Raw genomic sequence first — 17,856 nt, forward strand, 5'->3', positions numbered from 1 at the left:
ATATAAAGATATAATAATATGGTTATCTGAGGCACACATGCATGTAGTGCAACAATAACGTAAGTGCAAACAAGTATGAAACATGTATGATGGCTGGATAAAAATACTTTAACAATGCAAACAAATGATGAATAAATATAAGATTTTCTTAACCCCTTCATTGTGGTTAAGATCTGATATTGCCATTATTTAAATTTTTAATACCTTTGGTAGATAACTAAAATTCATTCACCATGCAAATAATGCTTTTCTTGAGAAATCCAACATGAAGTGCAAGTACAAAAATAAACAGGTAAATTTAAATATGTAAATTTAAATAGAATATTAAAATAAATCACTATATCTTTTGAACAACTACTGAAAAAAATAAAGCAAAGAATACATGCTTGTCAAATATGCAGTATAAATAAATAATTTAGGTGAAAATGGATGACTAGATGTAACAAAGAGGGGACCAAATAATGAAGGGCTAAAGGGTGGTTGTTACATCTGATGTACTTCATTGTATGTTGTAAGTAATTGCTAGCCATAAAAAATTCCATGGCTTCTGTACAAGAAAGAGAGACAATTTGACAGCCAACACTAGTAGTAAGCGACAGCAAGTACAAATCCTTGGCAACTGTCATTATCCTGCTGTTGAATTCACATCCAAAACTGTGTGATAACTTTGACCTGTGTAGCTGTTACTGAACCAACGTTTGTTAAAGTAACTATATTTTTCAGTTATGGAAAAAAAATATTAGTCTTGTGCAGATTTATGCCTTAGAAAACTGTACAGACTATTTACTTTTTTAGTATACTGTTGTTTCCTCTTTAGAGAAGAAATACGGAGAAATGTGCTTTAGTTAGACAATAATGAATAACTAGAAGATTGCACTAAAGCAATAGAATAAAAATTTTGATCTGATGTAGCTAAACAATTTCAACATGTAGAACTAACTGAAAGTAAAGGTCCTTTTGTAATAATTACAAAAACCTTCATTGCTTTGGCCATGAATAAACAGCAGTTTAATTGTTTTAAAGGGGAAAAAAGTTGTTAGAGCTCTTTAGGTTTTTAGGTTTTTCATTTCTTTTCCCATTTAAATTCTGGTTTCAAAATCTTTTCTCTCTATATCTCTATCTGGGCATCTTTACTTGTGCCGTAAAGATAGGATCACAACATTGTGCTGTTAACAGCTAGCAAAGTTTCCCATTGAAGAAGGAATTTTGCTTTAATATGGAGTACCAAGCTGTTTTTCCTGACTAGTGAATGCCATTTCACATCGGCTCTTTCATGAGGTTTCCACATATTAGGACTTTCATTTTATGGCGTTTAATCTCCAGAAGGGTGGGCACCAGGTTTATGTCTAAAACTGAGTTTTCTCAAAATATAAAACAGCTCAGCAGTGCAAGTGTAAGATTACTTTTGGTAATTGCATGCTTGCATTTTCTGTTTGAAACCACCTCAGTTAAGGAATTGGAGGGTATGCACAAGTACCCTAAGGTTTATGTACACTGTATGTATACATACTTGTCATGATGGTGGGAAATCTTAAGAAAAAGCTGACAAGGACTGGGAACAATGGTAGTTGTAGTCCTGTAGGTATTTTCCTTGTATAGTGTAATTTAGTGACAGGAGGTGTCGTAGGTAGTATATATTGTTGAAAAGTACTAGCACTTTGCGACACCAGACCTATTACATAATGGTTTACTTGTCATGTAAACAAGATAATTTCTAGTTAATACTAACAGTACTGCTAATATTCCATCAAAACTCTTCATGAGTAGTAAGGATGCTATCCGCTAAAGAAGGAAGTTATCTACAGAATTAGTAATGGCAATTAATAGATTTTTTTATTGTTTAAAGAAGTTTGTTTCTGGTTTTGTAGTTATTTTCTGCTCTTGCAGCGGGTAACAAAACAGTCTTTTAAGAAAAAGAGGACTTACGAAAAATAATGTCCTCTTGCTGTCAGTGGTCAGAATTCAAAACTCAGCACAATGTGTTAAAACTCATAATACTAAAAAGAGTGTTCTTTGACTGTACTGCAATACTTAGTATTCTTGTGATAGGGTTAGTTTAGGGATTTCCAAGGCATACATACTGCAGTCTATGCAGACTAATTTTGAATTTCACATTTGTTGTGACATAACTTTTTGTAATTTATAATGGGAATATACTTAAGAATTATTTGAATATGAAAGAAAAATGAGGGCTTGATGTAATCTAATTCCTTTCTTGCTTCTTGTTGATCTTTGCTGCTTCTGTTGACACAGTTATACTAGTGCTGATTTGTATCTTCCAAAGATGGCATAAAAATGGTTGTGTGGTCTTCATATGGGTGAATATTCCATCTAGACTTTTGGCCTATGGTATAAACTAATTTTGTGCCGTTAATAGTGGCCGCAGATTGAAAGTTGGAGGCTTTTATTCTCATTATTTTTAATGTTTTTATGCAAATTAAACCTTTTTTAGCTTAATGAGATAGTTTACTTTTCATTTTATATGAAGGAAGGCTAGCACAAACCCAGTGATATTGCAATACAATAAGGCTCGAATACTCACTGTACTTCACCATAATCCTGTCCTACAGCACTTTATCCAATTCCCATTCTGATCCTAGCTTGTGCAAAGATTAATTGAGATACATTCTGAAATAATTTTATAATTTGCAGAAATAAGAATCAGGATGAAACTACTAACACACTTTCATAAGGTGTTTTCTAACTTTAAGCTGTTGTAGGCTTTTCTGAACTACTTACAGTCAATCATTACGAATTTAAAGTATTTGAAAGACCAGAGCAAAAAGATAACATTTTAACTATATTTATCATATTTCTGTTTCAGAAAATGTGTCCCTCCCTAGGCAAAAATAGCCGTTAAAAATATTGAAGGGAAGCAAAGCCCTAGACAACTTCTATTTGCCCATTACATTCGCCTGCAATCAGCAATGGTATCAAGAAGGTCAAGACTTCGAGACTGTTCTACGCATCAAACAAAATCTGTTCAGAGCTGTGATGGAGCATCAGACATACAGACAGCCAGAAATCAAGCAGTACAGACAATTTCTTTCTTATATCACCATCCAAGAGAAACAGAGCTGAAGATGTTCCCATAGGTCAACTAAGGTAATCAAAACTCTTCTCTGTTGCTTTTAACCAAGACTGCTGCAGTTCAGTCAACTTATAATGATGATTCAGTTGATATTCTAAAACAGACCTTGCTAATTTTTATTAGGATTTCTTGACCTAAAAATTTCTGAGAGTATATCATTTTTAAAACCATATTGATTTCATCAAACATTTCTGAAAGACAAATAAAATGATGACAAGTCAGGTATCAGTTTGCTTTACAAATTTTTAATACACTTAACAGTAGATAGGTAATATCCGTCAAGTTTACCCTCTGTAAAGAAGAATGTGGTTCTCCATGATTAATCCAAAAATAATTGATTCTGTCTGTCTGGAAAATCCAAGATAACAATTGGATTTTGCAATATACCATAAAGGTGATTAAAGTGAGGACATAAAGGTGATTAAAGTGAAGACTTGGTGAATGAAAGTGTATTTTAGTGTGTTTAATTTATATGTCCTCATCAAAAGCTTTGTGTTGATAGTGTCTTCTGTTTTGAGTAGGTAAATTGTTGTAAACTGAGACAAACCTAGATGATTACAGTTATCATGGTATCCCCTCATTTGTGCGCAGGCATGACCTCAAACAGGATACAAATGGCTCTTAAATTTCTTTTTCGTAAATGTTTCCTGAAAGTGCTTTATCCAAAACCATTACAGTATTGGTAACTGCTAATTATGTATGATAAGACATATTTTTTAATATACTTGTCCCCTGGTGTATGAAAGTCTTAAACTCTAAAACCAAAGAGAAAATACGTGGTTACTTTTTAAGGGGGCCACATTCTGGCTATCTTGTTTATATGGTTTAGTACTCAACACCGAAGTATCTATGCTGATTTAATAGCATGACTTGCTTTAGAAATGCTAAAAAGAATACATAAAGGCTAGGATTCTTATGTGGTCATTTTGTCATTCAGTAAATGTGGAAACTGTAAAATATATGAGATTACCTACATGCCATTATGGTTTAAGTGAAGTATCAGTTTGGTGCTAATTGAAATGGATGGAGAAATTTCCAAGGTTTTTCATGGGAGAGAAATTCATATCTTAGGCCTCAAGGCAGTTTGGAGTTCGGCATGGGAACCTCTTGTTGCAGACTGGGACGGAGACCGTATGTCACAAATGTGCTTGCTGAAGTATGACATTTTGTTATAAATCTGCTGCCCCCTTCCACCCCTCTCCCTTTTTTTTTCTTTTAAAAAATAGTCTTACTGTGGTATTATTGAGAAGTTGTCTGTGGTATGAGCATTTAAAAATAGTATTATGATTTTTAAAAATTGAGTATTAGTTTATTTAATGTTATTCTGGCAGCTGCATTGAATATATTTTGCTATCTGGGAAACTGAAACAACTAACAATAAGCTCCACTCTGCAGTCACTGTACAGGCATAATTGCTGTCAATTTGATTGAAATTTTGCCTGAGAAAAGACTGTCATCAGTTCTTACTTTTTAAACTAGAAGCAATAATCTATATAGTATGCACTGAAAGCACTCTTTAATTGCATGTTTTCTCAGAATCAACAATTTTTTTCCTATCTTTATTTGTGCTGATGGATATTGAAAATACTTTTAAAATTTAGCAATTTATTTTCCTAATAAATTCTTAACATATTGTATAAAAGGTCTTTGCAGTGGAATTAAGCAATTGCTTTCCAAGTGTTTTAGAAGTTCTGAATATACTCAATTTGGGATAGATTAAGTCTATTTTGCTTACGACAGTCCAATTTCTCTGTATTTTCTATATTTATTACTTAGGTGCTGTGAACTAAATTCTTATACTGTGAAGAATTTTAATGATGGTACGTTCAGATTGTCTTTTCACACAATTATTATAAAAGATCTAAGAAACAAGTTAAAAAAAAAAAAAGCAAATATCTTGGATTGTTTCATTAATATCCTAAACTGGATTTTTTTCAACAGAATTAACTGTGCTCTCTGTTTCAAAACTCTGGCATGTCCAACATATCCAAAGTTATTAAACAGCAGACAAATGTAATCAAAGTCATAGCTTACAAAAATGGCACAAGAAAGATCTTTGCTAAAGTTTCTATGTCGTTAAGCCAGTAACTTCTAATAGAAGTTTTCTTGCATGCATAAAGTTTATTTGCAGCTTTTGCTTCAAACCCTAACGTAAATCTTTTTTTTCCTTTAAAATAAGCTTACTTGAAACTTTTCTTCCTTTGCACACTATTTCTAAAATGTGTGACTTGTTAAAAATTCTTATAAACATTAAGTGAAATAAGTTGTGGCATAATATACAATATTATTTGACATTAAAAGGCAAGGACACAATACCTTTGAACCAATCCTTTTAAGGTTATGTGTTTTTCTCATCTTGTTATCCTATGATTTCTAGTAATAATCACTACAATACTAAGTGACTTGTAATGCAGTTACTATGTAACTAGTAAATCAGCTGAGAGTCGATTTTTTTTTATTTCCAGTTTTATTTTTTCAGACTAAACATTGATCACAAAATAAATACATTTGTAATCAGTATTCCTTACCTCTTGCATTCATTTAGCTGCTGGAGGAGTGCTCTGAAAAGCTGAATCTGAACATGGCTGCACGATGAGTGTTCTTGGCAGACGGCACTGAAATGCTAGAACCTAAAGACGTACCCCATGATGCCGACATTTATATTTCAACTGGAGAGACCTTTTTACATCCATTCAAAAAAATAAAAGGTAAAAAACCAAAACCAAAACTGAGAACCCCCAGCAAATGGCTTAAGGGGTGCAATTAAAAATTATTTTCATCCTGTCTTTTTGCATGGTTTAACAAAACTAATGTTTACTCATTTACAGCTCAGTAAGAGGATAATGTGCTTAATGAAAGAAAAATCTACTGACAGCCACGTTTATTGCCCTTCATTAGCATTGGTACTTAATTTAATATAGATCTGAATAGACATTAGGGAGCCTGCAGGAGGTTAAATGGTGAAAATGTAAAGAGATTATTAAATTTACTGTTTAGTTTCAGTGACATCAAACAGGCATAATTAATTAGGTTTATTCCACTAGCAAAAATAATCCAGAATGTAAGATTGGATTCATTAATGTCATTGTTTAAAAATTTTTGAAAGTTTAATACAGCATTATGGAATATCTACTTTACTATGCTTTATTAGTTTTAGATTGTTTGGTAAGACCATTAGTAAGATTTTTCTTCTTTCTCATTCCTTTACCAACCTGGTAATTATGTTTTATTTTTTACAAGAGGGGAAAACTATTTCTGAATCCTTTACAGTTTAAATGTGAATGTAAATGTTTCTCTCCATCATATTTTAAGATCATGAAGTTCATTGTGAGATTTCTGCAGCAAATTTGTGCTAACATTTTACAACATTAGCTGAAGCAGGGTTCAGCATCAAATTCAGGACACCAACTGCATATTTTATTAAACTATTAATTCAACTGGCATTTGTGATGAAGAACTTTCAGGTGATACAAGCTAACATATAATAAAAAGCAAAATTATTTTTAGGATAGTGTATGTGTTGGTAGGAATCTACAATTCCAGTGTGCAAGTCAAATGAGAAATGCAAATAAGATAAATTGTTTAACATTATGTGAAACTTTCCTATTTGTATAATCTTGTAGTAGTAAAATGTGATATGATTTTAAAAAAGTTAGGGATAAGGAAGAAAAACAAAAGACAAATCAATCAACCAGTGTGTGTATTTTTTTATATATGTCGTATATATTTTACATATATGTTTCTTTGCACTTTGGGGCACTTTTTTTTTTCTTTAGAAACAAGTGTTGGGTTTTATTTTTCTACATGGTTTTTAAATTCAATTTTTTTTATCTTGGGAAGTATTAGGAGACATACTTTAGTGTTAAATATTTCATTCTGAATTTCAAAATATTAAAATGATCTTTCACTAATTTTTTTACAGACTGATATTACTTAGTACAAATACATTTCAGGAAGATATCTATATAGTACTCATTACTGGCTATTTGCCTAATAAAATGACTACCACATAGCTCTCTCTAGACACATAAAAATCTAATATTAATTAGTAGAGCCTTTATGGTATAAGTCCTGTAAATAAAGGTATGTTTACATATTCATGGAGGTATTAATGAATGAAACTTATGTTAGTAAGCCTATGATTTACATAATCAATTTTCTATATGATAAGCTGTTGTTTATAACGTAAAAATTATTCTGTGTATGATGCAGGTGATCTATTCACTGGAATTGCTTTAATGAATGGCCTATATATTCAGTAAAAGGCACAGATCTTTGTATTTATTCTTGCAAAAGTGTATGATAAAACTGCTATTGGTACTCCATGTATCATTTAAACTATCCTATTATTGAAGTATTTTTATATGGGAGCTGCTATAATTTGTTACAAAGTCTTCACTGGTACTCCTATAGTTTCTCCATGCATATGACTTGAGTGTTATGACAGATTTTCAAATTCATTAAGCGAGCCTTTTTTTCTTTCTCTCATTTTCCTCTTGCAAGCCAAGTTCAGAACAAAAACTTCTGTGCTTTGTCTGCATATCTTTGGCTGTGTTTCACTGTGACATGCACTGCTGTTCTTTTAGCACCAAAATGTTGGCACACATTGCTGAAAATTTCACACCATCTCTTGCTGGATCAGCAAGCTTAACCTACCAAAATCTGGTGTTGTTGAATGGTTTTTGACTGATAATCAATCTTTTTGCTGCTCGACAGTTGTTGCTGGGACACAGACTAGAGCAGGTGGCAGATGTGCCTTGTCTTTTGAGAAAAGAAAGAGTAGGTGAGCTTGGGCACAGAGTAACATATTGTGTGTCCATTAAAAGGGTAAGTATAACAGGAAAAAGTCACTGCTATAAGTAGAAAAGCCACCAACACCACAAAATAGGCCTTTTAAAATCCCTGTTTACAAGTTTAATAGAACTGCAAAATGACAGTTAATCGTGTGGGATTGCATGTGCTCAGAAATCAGAACTGATATGAAAATATTCATAAACTCTCTGTATAACATTCCATAGTACTTTTTTTGCTTATATTTTTTTTATTTACACATAGTATGAATGAACGATGTACACATTTTAAAAAAGCTACAATATATCGAAGATGGATTTTAAGGATGTATAAAGACATAGGCAGTATGTATTTTAATTTTCTTTCTTTAGCCCAAGACTGAGAAGAGAGCATAGAGTAGTATGACTTGTCAGTATACACATACTGATTGCTGCCTTTGCATCCTTGATGCATAGATAACAAGGTCAAATGTCAATAACAAATCCTTTTTGCGTGGGAATGGAAGATCAGTGACACACTCTAAAGCCCTAACTCTGCAAATATGTACAAGTGATCCTGTGGAAATCAGACTTTTTGTAGTTGCACATAAATATTTGCAAGATCAGCATCTTCATGGAAACCTATATTGCAAGTACTGTATAAATCACAAAGTCTGTCAGAATTTTATCATCTTGCCTATACTTTAATTGCTTCAAGTGGTATAAATACCTGGATAAAACATAATTCCCAGTGATGTTGATGTCTTGGTTTATTTGAATTTATTCACCTTCTCATCTTTCTGACATGTTAAAACTTAAGATTTGGTTTAAATGAATAAGGATTCAAACATAAGTTGTCAAATTGCATGATCTTGGATAAAAATTGAAAGCCATTTTTTGTCTTAATTTAATTCAATATTTATAATAAATACATGTGACATCAGTTTTAAGGTGCCATTCTAACAGAAGTTTAGCAAAAAAAGTATCAGGTCTCAAGCATTTAAAACATATATTTGGGGGACGTTGTGGAACTAGTGTGTTGCAGAACTGCCAAAGAGTTAATGCTCTGTAGTATGTTGTTCTTCCATGTAATTTACATATGGTGACAGTCAATGGTCATATTTAATTTATTTTTTCACTGGAAATATATAGGAGACAATGTCCTTCAGTGCCTGTTTGCAGACTTATATATGTAGCAGTCACTGAATTTTCAAATATATTGGATGTTCTTATTGTACCCCTATACCTCTTTGCAGTTGAGTTTCAGGTGTCTCCAGTGTGCTGCTTCATTTCTTCTTCATTAGTTACTGATTTCTTAAGCTGATACTAATTTCCTTCTATTTAATTTAATTCCAGTGACATTAGCAACCTTGCCCAATAAAACAATCAATTGGCTATCACTCCTTCATAAAAGGTTTGTGCATTTTATCAGTCATGCTATTGTGGAAACACGGGTTCTTCTAAACTTCATCTTTCATTCAGTAATTGTTCAGTTTCTGTGTTTGCCATTTACCTTGATCTTGCTTCAGAGTTACTAATTTGGAGACAAAGGAGTTTTGGCTGATCAATCAGTTGTGGACTTAGACTGCAATCCAAACCCAATTATCCTCAGGTCTAATTTGCTGTACTACTGGGAGTAACATCAGTGATTTCTGCAGGAGCCTTCAGAGTAGCGAAGCTAAGCATTTATACAGCTAGACTTACTAGAGCTCCACTGACTATGATGGGAACTAAGATGACTAGCTCACATATAGATTATTTACAAGTAGACACCTAATTTAGCTGTGCTGATCTTAAACTGGATCACTTCCTAAGGACAGCATTTTGGCCTAAATGCTGTTGTTGATATGCCACGCTCACATATATTTTTTAAGTCATATTGACCAGGATTTCCTGCATGGAGCATGGTCCACTTCGCTGATCACATAGGTGCTTCATCTGATTAATACATCTTATTACCCAGGTGCAGAGCATTGTTGATGACCTATCTCCAGCTCTCATTCTGTACATCACTGTAGTAAAAGAACACTAGATAGGAAAACAATTGGTACATAAGATGGTACATAAGATTGGTTCACTTTTTTTTTGCTACTGAGCCAAAATAGCTGTACTGTTTCATTTAGAGTTATATTTGTAGGATGAAAATGTTTCCAGTACTGTGTGCTAAAAGTAAAACTAAAACTAATGAATAAGATTTTGTGTCTTTCACTATTGCAGTGACAAGGAGGCCACTAGAAAAAGTAATCCGTATTTAGTGTTCTTAATGCTGCATTGCAGGTCTGTATTTAAATGAAGAGATAAAGATTTTTGTGTTTAATAACATTTAGGTATCATGTGATCCACAAAATGAAGTAATTTACCAAGACAGGTTTGAATTGACAAGAATGTATGTGAATACATTTAAAATAGGACATCTCTCTTACAAGGAGCACGTATCAGTGAAATAACGGATTCTTACCATTCTGATTATTGACTGTTTTGGAAATGTTTCAATTCTAAGCAGCTTTCTAAATAATAGAGGGCTTTTTCTGATCAACACGTAAAAACTGAAGTTGTCACATTTTATTTTTCAGAAAAGATGCGCCTCTGCTATGAACTTGAAGTTAACACCTTTTATTACAAATTTTCCTGTAATTACTGTATTATATGCTATTATTTCAATGCATTTGTACTGGAATTTTGATCTGAAAAGGAATATGCTCTAACAACTATACATAAAAATATGCAGAAATATGTATCTCATATTTTGAGCTTATCCATCTTATAACAGAAGTTAAAGATCTCAAGATATACAGCAGAGATTTGTTGTAAGATATAGAAGTTCTCTCTCAAATCATCATGTATCAAAATCGAATTTAATGCTTAGAAAATAGCTCAATCATATCCTGAAACTTAGAATGACAAAAGCCACGTCTATGAGAGGGATGCCTATATTTTTTTAAGGGTTTCTGACAGAAACTTAATTTTATTATTTTACTACAGAAAATTTAGATTCAAATTATCATTAAGATTCTTACTGCCCTTTCCTTTGTGCGTACCTTTTCAAAATCTGAAGTGTGACCATTTCTGACCTATTTTGGAACCCTTCACAATATTGAAGTCTCCCTTCTGGCCACTCAATTGCATTGAAGTCTTTGGTGTTTTTTATACAGGAATCTAATGGTAAGATCCCACCTTTAATATGCTGTGTCTTTTCCTCCTTTAGATTTTTCACTTGGCAAATTCTACTGCTTCCTTTGGCATCAGAAGCAAAGGTACGTATAGTGTTCCCTCAAGAGCTTCCACAGTAGATTTTGATAAATACGTTTTTCCAGACAACATAAATGGAGTTTTATTGATGGCACAATAACCATTGCAAATGTATGTTGTCAGGGTTTAACTTTCTTTCCTTGTCTTAGGCTTTACTCTCCTGTCTATTAACTTTGGTAGTTTGTTAAAGAAATATAAGAAACCCCTGTGATATACTTCAGCTTGATGATGTTACTGGTTTGTAAAGACATTTTCCACCATGACGGATTGATCAGATGCTTGAGTTCTGGGAGCAACCAATAGGCATTATGGAGTGAGAGAAGACACTAGAAGTGTAAACTGATAGCCAAGTGATAATACTTTACACACACGCACGTATATATATGTATAAAATATAAAACCATATAAGGCAAATTAGTCAGGGTAGAAAAATCACCAGAGGGAACATTTTTTCAAGAATAGTTTGTTTGGGATTTTTTTAACAGTTAAAAGCTGTAAATCAAAATTTACTTAAGAATAAGATCAATTATACAAATTGAATTGTTTAGATAACCAGTATAACCAGTAAACATCCATTATAATATGCAGCTAAACAAACAAACCAGAGATGACTAAACCCATTATATACAGCCTCCACTATTAAGGAGAACTGATTTTATGAAATTACAGTATCTGCTACATTCCAATGCCCTATTTGTTATTCTTTTATTACAGTTTCTCCTGAACATCTGTGTTTCATGTTGTGTTTTTGTTTAGGGCAGCAAAGAGTAAGATGATAATGTATTAGTTAGGTGTCAGTACTGTGTTTTGGGGGGCACAGGCTCTGATGCCGTACCCAGAATCCACTTGAATTTAAAGAGAGAGATACAGCTTCCACCACAGACTTCTGCATTAGGTCCTTAGGCTATAAAATGCCTGGATGTGAAAAGATATCTTTCTGTATATTTTTATGGTATCTACAGCAGTAGATACCATAATTATGGTACAGAAGTTAGCAAAAAAGAATATTGCTATTTTCTAGACTGGAAAAATACTTTCCAAAATTGTGTTTGAATAAAAGAACATGGAAACCATAAGGTATGGCTGAAACAATGTGAATTAAATGTGAAAAGTACAGCTCTGTTTAATCAGTAGTTGAACTTGTCCTAACATGCTTCCAGCGTTACCCTGGAAGACAAATCCAGAGTAAATTCTGAGACATCCTTATGGGTACAAAGAACCAGGGGTTGTAAGAAAGTTTTGCCCATGCCTTTCACATAACAACAGTTAAGAATCTTGGCCTGTAGAACCTTTGTCTTAGTTCCTTTATTTGCACTAAGCAGGAACGTTAAAGTGCAAAACACAGAGATCTGTATCCCCACTAACCTCTAGATTGCAGTAAGAATCTGTTTAAAATAACTTATCATTAAATCTCTGACCCCTCATTTAAAAAAGCTCAAACCAAAATTGTTTGCCAGCTGTGCAGAATGTAGAACTTAATCCCAATGCAGAATGAGGCAGTCTCCCAGCCATTGTCATTCTAGACCCAGTAAATGTAATTTCAAGAGAAAAATCTGAAAGGAGTGGGGAAGATAAATACAGAGCACTGATGGCTAAGAGGCATTCTCTCTGTGCTGAGGTGCACAGCCAGAGTCTTACCCTTTCACCCAGTCTCTATATGTTTTTATCATACTGCATTGTTGCTGCAGTCTCTTCTGGGTTTATTTTATTTATTCCGTTTGGCATTTACACCTGTTTAATTCCCCAAATAATTTCAGGTTTACTTGAGTGTAAATAAGGGAAGAATTCATATGAAATGACATGAACAAATGTGAATTTTTTCTTTCAAACTGTACCAACATCAAATTTTTGATTTCTTGAAACAATTTTCATTGCTTCTGGGATGCTCAAGTATAATCATAGGAATTTTTCCTTAATTTTTAGTATTGATTCCCTGTTTGTTAGACTAACTTTATCAGTTTTAGTTGCTAATCGTTTACAGATTTTCAATTATTTCCCAAAGTAAAATGTAACTTCATTATTTAAAAGGAAATATAATATGATTTTTGTAAAGGAAGTTCTAGATTTCAGATTCCTCTCACACAGAACATAGTGAAAACCAGTCATCATTCATAGATGAACCTAAATTTTTATTTGTGTTTTGTGAAAAGCACATAAAGTGTTTTCACAGTCTGGGGGCCTTCTGTAGTTTAAAAGGACACTACTAACCTGTTTTCCTGAAGAGTTCATAGAAAAGTTCAGGGCAAGGGGATGAAGTATGTTGATTGGCAGAGAAGATGAGATGTTTGTAATTTTAATCAAATTTAAAATTAAGACATACTTAAAATAATATGTCAGACTAGTGTTTGTGAGTTTAAAATCTAATGACAACTGCTGTCATTATTAGTTAAATATAGCCATTCTGCCTGTGGCAGTAAATGGTGACACTTCAGAACATGCAGAAACAAAAAACTCCACAGTCACTCCCTTTCCTTTAAATACTTGAAACTTAGTTAAACACAGGAATGTGACCTGGGCATAACGTTTCCCAAATACAGGGGCATCTGTAATTTGAACAGAGGACATAACTGAATGCAACATTACGTGTTGTTACTACTAGAGTTCTTAAATTTTAGGAGACTTGGGCCTTTCCTCCTAATTCATAAATATGTATCTGGAAGTTCCATATTTATTATATTAGCAATTGTGTTAATATATAAGATAAGTTTCAGATTAATGTCACTGTTACTGTTCTGTACCCTTTAAAATATATCACTCTATTTTCAGATTCTTAAAAATGGGAACTGAGAAAATTATGTCCTGTTTTTAATAGGTTAAAATATTTTTTTCAGACAATAAATTTTGTGTACAGGAGGTTATAAAGGTTGTTTGAGGCATTAGTTGGTATTTATTTCTGTCAAGATGAGGAAAGGCAAAGAAATTAAAGCAAGATGTGTCTGAGTGCATGTGCATAATATAGTGTATATCAAACTATGTCAACATGTTTGTAATACCATATGCTAGTCCCTTTAAACCTATAGGTTTATTCCTTTTTATTATCATTTGACGAAAGTTTCTTACAACTCTGTTAATCTTGTTTCAACAATGACAATATAAAGCAATTGTGAATGAAGGGGATAGGTCTTGGGAGAATAACAAAACTGAATTTTGAAATAAGTTCAATGTAACAGGAAATGCGTGTAACACACAAACCTGGGCTCGGATCATGAACAGCATAGTTGGTACGTAGATAGGGAACAACAAATGAAAATTTAAATACTCTGTGAGTTTATATTTGTTATTCTGCAAGTGTCATTCTTCATTCTTAATAGTGAACCTCTGTGTCATCTTGTTAATAATTCTTCTGCTGAAGGGAGGTTTTCCTTGGCATATGAATTTGAACTGTAATTCTGCTATCTTGAGATGATTAAAAATTTATAGCCACTTTAACTAGCAGTAGTAGTGTTACTGTGTGTTTTGAAGCGGTTTCTTCCATTTAGGTGACATATTCTGCTTATCCACAGTTCTCGGTGTAATGTCAACTTGCTGAGTTAATTTTCACTTTCTGTACCAAATTATTGACTCGTGTTGCTGATCTTGTTTAAATCATTCCAACAGCTAACATTAAGCATAATACCAAGCATATAATTTAATTTTTGAAAATTATGGTAAAGTCTGGCATAAAAATATATGTAAACAATGCATATAAAAAACTAGGTTAAGATTTGTAAATTTGTGGTATCAAGCACTTAGTGGTTAACAAATTAAGGCACATTATGGCTGGCAGTAGTGTACACATCTCTCTGTTGCACAGTGGTGGATTACTGAAAATCACAGAATAATTAGCCTTGAAAGAGACCTCTGCAGCTCATCTAGTCCAATCTCCTCAAATAGGGCTAAATTCAAAGGTAGGACAGGTTGCTTGGGGCATTAGCCACTCAAGTTCTGAAAATTTCCAAAGATGGAAGTTCCCCAGCCTCTCTGGGCAAGTCATTGCTCTGCTTAATCATGATACATTTTTTTCCCTATATTGAGTTGTATTTTCCCATGCTGCAGCTGTGACTGTTTTCTCATGTCCTTTTACTGTGTCCCTTCTTCTCTCCATGATCTCTCAACCTTTCCTTTTGCATAATGATGCTGCATTTTATTCCCAACTCTGAAAGTGAGTGAAATCCACTTGTTTTGTAGTAATAGTAGTAGGTCCCTGTATATGATCTAAGTATTTAAGCAATGCAAGAGGACTTGTGTCAAAAAACTTGTCTTTTTTTTTCTTATTGCAGTTTTTAGTTTAATAGAGTATAACCTCTCTTCCTACAAACCTTGGCAATCATCTACATTCCATTGTACATATTTCCTTTATTTCTGTCACATATCCTCGGCATGTAAGGGCCTCAAAATATTTTTAGCAAGGTTAGAAACTTCCTTCCAGTCTCCCACCAAATCACTTCTGTTATGTGTAACATCATTCTCAGTTATAGCATCAGTGTGAAGCATAGGGTAGGTTCAAGAGAAGCAGTGTTTACAAGAGATGCTAAGAAATCCTGAAGAAGGGAATGAAGCCAAAACCTCATCTGAAGCCTCTGCTTAAACATTTTATTTAGACATTGTGTAAGACTGTAAATCTTTACCCTAGTTCCAAATAAGTACTTTTATTACCAAGGGTCTGTGAAGTCAGATTCCCATGGCTATTCTTTCTTCCCCCAGGAATTTTGCATTATTGGTGCACAGCTGAATAGCAACAAGAGAGGGCTCTCAGTCCAGCCTGCATACTGGAGGTTACGAGCACTCTCCTGGGAATTGTGAAATATGGAACTGAGTCTGTCAGACTGAGAAGGTTATAGGACCTGACCTCCCTCTACCCAGGAAATATAAACACTTGGCCACTTCTATAAATGAGACACTACCACCATTCTTCAAGTTGTTTTTTGATTTAAATGCTCATGTCTGTTTTACTTTGTGATAAACTCAGTGCTACCACTGTTTGTCTCTGCAGTTAGTAGATGTGAAGTATCCCCTCAATGAGGGAATTTTGCTTTGGAAATTCCTGGTTTGTGAGCCGCAAAAGATTGGTAGCTGCCAAACTACTCAAATCAGGTAGGATAATGGTTGCTTAAGGCTGCACAAGAGCATCAATGTACAGACAATTTCAGGTGGCAAGAGTAATTTATTGTTGAAAATAAGGGAACACAAAGACTCTCAAATGCCTGATTTTATGTCTGCGCTGCTCTGAAGTGGCAGAAGTCCATTCATTACCATGTAGGGCCTGCCCTCCATGCACACAGCAACCTCATTGATGTCTTGTTCAATGAAGGCTGGGAACTAATAGTCGTGCTTAGCATTTTTGGCCATGGAGATTCCTAGAGGGCTTTTCCCTATTGTGCTTGAAGCTTCCTTGTGGTCTTACACTATAGAATACAGACAAGCCTTACCTTCAGAGCAATTCTCCAGCCAGCCTTAAGGGGTGCTGTGGATGTAACCTTAAAGGGTGGGCAAAATTTTTCTTTATCACATTCTTTTGCTTAGGCAGCTATAATCTTCCTAAATTCACCTTTAGGCATCTACTTGCTCTTATCATTCAAAACCAAGCGATCTCTAAGTTTCACCTTATGTCATCTTTCATTATAATCTAAATGAGCTGACACTTCTTTTCCCGGCACCACTCTGCTCAGGAGGAATCCAAACTACACTTACTTAGTGTAGCATACCTGAACTGAAAAACATCCTTTTGCCGTTACCCAGCCAACTTTTAATACTTGCTTCTATGGGAAATAGCACATAATACGTGTCCAATAAGTATATAAATAAATACCCTACCAAACTAAGTCATGGCACAGACCTAGACTAGATTTGTCAATGCATGTTAGCGCTGCTTCTTCCAAGATCTACCTTCTGCAACCTCTCTGAAAACATACCATTTTCAAGAATTTTCAGGTGACAGTCAGTCCATCTTTTTACTCACTGGTGTTGCCTAGTTGAGATCTTAGGATCTGTTTTCCAATGTTAGTAGAGATGTTTTTCAACCAGTAGTTAAACTGGTCTTGCAACCACCTCTTTATTACAAGATCACTGTTTTCTTGTGATCAGAAGTGGAATTCATGGGTAAGTCACATGAAGGTGGGATTCAAGATATGCGGTTGCTGTTCATGAAGTAAAAAGTAACTGTTCTGTATGGATAAGAGGTTGATATTTGAGCATGTCCTTTTAGAGAGGAGATTATTTCAAGCTCTTCTGTGAGAAGCTGTACAACTTTTCAGGGTCCTATTTCTAAAATGGATTTAGTAAAACTTTCACAGTTTCTAAAAGAAAATAGATCAATAACAATAGACATTTCTCAATTGTTTAATAAAAAGGTCTGTGAAACACACAGAATTGTTAATGCCATTCAGTGAAGTCTTCCTGCATTTCCCAGCCTAACATTGTTACTTTTAGCTGTGGCAGGTAAGAACTAAAGCTCTTTGCCCATCTGTATCCCATCTGGCACTCTAGTTTTAAATATGCTATGTAAAAGGCTATTTTGAGCCTAAGGGTTTCCTTGGTACAGCTGGTGTTGGTAAAGTCCTTTGGTGCTGCAACCTGATCAGTGACAATGGGAATGCTTAGAGTTTTAGCAGCAGGTTTCTAACAAGTTTGTCCCAAGACCCACATGCCAATTGGTTTTCACAGCAACCGCAGAATACCTTCGTGACAGCTGCAAGTGCCCTTTTGTGCCGTTTTGAAAGCAAAGGTAAGGCAGAATTCATAAAATCTACAAGTAACTGGAAGACCTCT

At 34.0% G+C, this 17,856-nt stretch overlaps 1 protein-coding gene across 1 annotated transcript in view; it reads left to right on the plus strand.

The window, feature by feature from the left end:
* The first annotated feature begins 265 nt into the window (after positions 1-265).
* DCDC1 (doublecortin domain containing 1) overlaps positions 266-17,856 on the plus strand; it is a 138,834-nt gene continuing 121,243 nt past the window's right edge. The window contains 5 exon segments of the mRNA XM_075092525.1: positions 266-292; positions 2,844-3,011; positions 3,014-3,144; positions 5,068-5,155; positions 5,610-5,799. Coding sequence (XP_074948626.1) covers positions 266-292; positions 2,844-3,011; positions 3,014-3,144; positions 5,068-5,155; positions 5,610-5,799 — 604 coding nt within the window.

Source organism: Phalacrocorax aristotelis, chromosome 5, assembly GCF_949628215.1.
Source record: "Phalacrocorax aristotelis chromosome 5, bGulAri2.1, whole genome shotgun sequence".
Taxonomy (NCBI): Eukaryota; Metazoa; Chordata; class Aves; order Suliformes; family Phalacrocoracidae; genus Phalacrocorax; species Phalacrocorax aristotelis.